This window comes from Varanus komodoensis, unplaced genomic scaffold (genome assembly GCF_004798865.1).
Source record: "Varanus komodoensis strain SLA01 unplaced genomic scaffold, ASM479886v1 scaffold83, whole genome shotgun sequence".
Taxonomy (NCBI): Eukaryota; Metazoa; Chordata; class Lepidosauria; order Squamata; family Varanidae; genus Varanus; species Varanus komodoensis.
Genome location: NW_025336520.1, coordinates 1,359,521 through 1,360,821, shown reverse-complemented (window position 1 = coordinate 1,360,821; position 1,301 = coordinate 1,359,521). Strand labels below are relative to the sequence as shown.

Genomic DNA, 1,301 nt, shown 5'->3' with positions numbered 1-1,301 from the left:
TTTTTGTCAAGAACACAGTAATCTGCCACAGTGACGCTGAACACAACATGGACCTGATCTAGAAGAGAGAGATGCGGCAAAACCTTCACATTCATGTGACGGGCAAATTGGTGGGGCTGCAATAGCTACGTGCCACATTTCAGCAGATTCGTTTGCAAAAGTTGCCACAAGTGTTTGTTTCTGCCCACGTGCTGAAAGGGGGCTGCAGCTGGATTACTGCCGTTTTCTTCCCTCCTGATCAACGGAGACTGTCTAATGTTGCCGGGATTTGTACTTTTCAGAAAGGGCAAAACCAACCAAACCTGAAAAAGCATCCCAGCCACACCCGTGAATTCATGCTATCTGCTTCTATTCCACCCCACCCGCCCTGGCACGGCTCCTTTAAAAGCGGGTGCCAGATCAGTTCTGCTCCACTGGTGTCTGCTAATCCACATCATACTGGCAACAGCGAAGAGTGCTGCAGGGCACTTCCATCCAAGCTTTCCACGAAGACCAAAACAGACGTTGGAGCAAACAGTTTGAATGAGTCCAGATATGGCTTGCCACTCCCGGACCACAGCTCAGCTGGGTGGATTCGTTCTCTCCCTCTTTGGGTGGGTCTCCTCGTGCGTTACAACCTTCATTCCTCTCTGGAAGAGCCTCAACTTGGAACTGAGCGTGTTTGAAAACTGGAATGTGGGGCTTTGGCATGCCTGCATCTTTCAAGAGGAAGGCAAAATGCAGTGCAAAGCTTATGACTCCATCCTGGCGCTGCCCTTGGATATCCAGGTATCTCGGATCATCATGGTTACCTCAAACGGACTTGGACTGCTTGCTTTCTCCCTTTCCATTTGGGGACTGAACTGCCTGAAGACAAGGGCCCAAAATCAGGGACTGAAAAGGCCCTTTGGAATAGTTGGAGGAGCTCTCTTCTGTATTTCGGGAATAGCAAGCCTTGTGCCAGTCTCCTGGGTGGCCCACACCATCGTGGAAGAGTTCTGGGATGAAACCGTCCCACCGATCGTCTCCAAGTGGGAATTTGGTGAAGCATTATTCCTCGGCTGGTTTGCTGGGTTTTGCCTTATACTGGGTGGTCTCCTCCTCATCTGTACAACCTATTTCCTGGAAGCCCAGAAGCCATCCAAGCAGTTAGCAGTCTCCTGTAAGCCAAGGATGCAAATGGCAAAGCATTTTCCATATTCACCGCCCAAAAATCCAGATCTTGTGATCTGAGGACACCATCATGCGCTCCAGGACTTGTAGGGAATGAGTTGTGACTGTTGGAATTGTTTTTATCTGATGGTTGTACCCTGACTCGTTGT

General features: G+C 49.8%; 1 protein-coding gene across 1 annotated transcript; it reads left to right on the top strand.

The window, feature by feature from the left end:
- Positions 1–401: 401 nt before the first annotated feature.
- CLDN25 (claudin 25) lies at positions 402–1,301 on the top strand. Its single transcript, XM_044456288.1, has one exon. It carries the CDS (start codon positions 523–525, stop codon positions 1,210–1,212), a length of 690 nt encoding a protein of 229 aa, XP_044312223.1. The 5' UTR covers positions 402–522; the 3' UTR covers positions 1,213–1,301.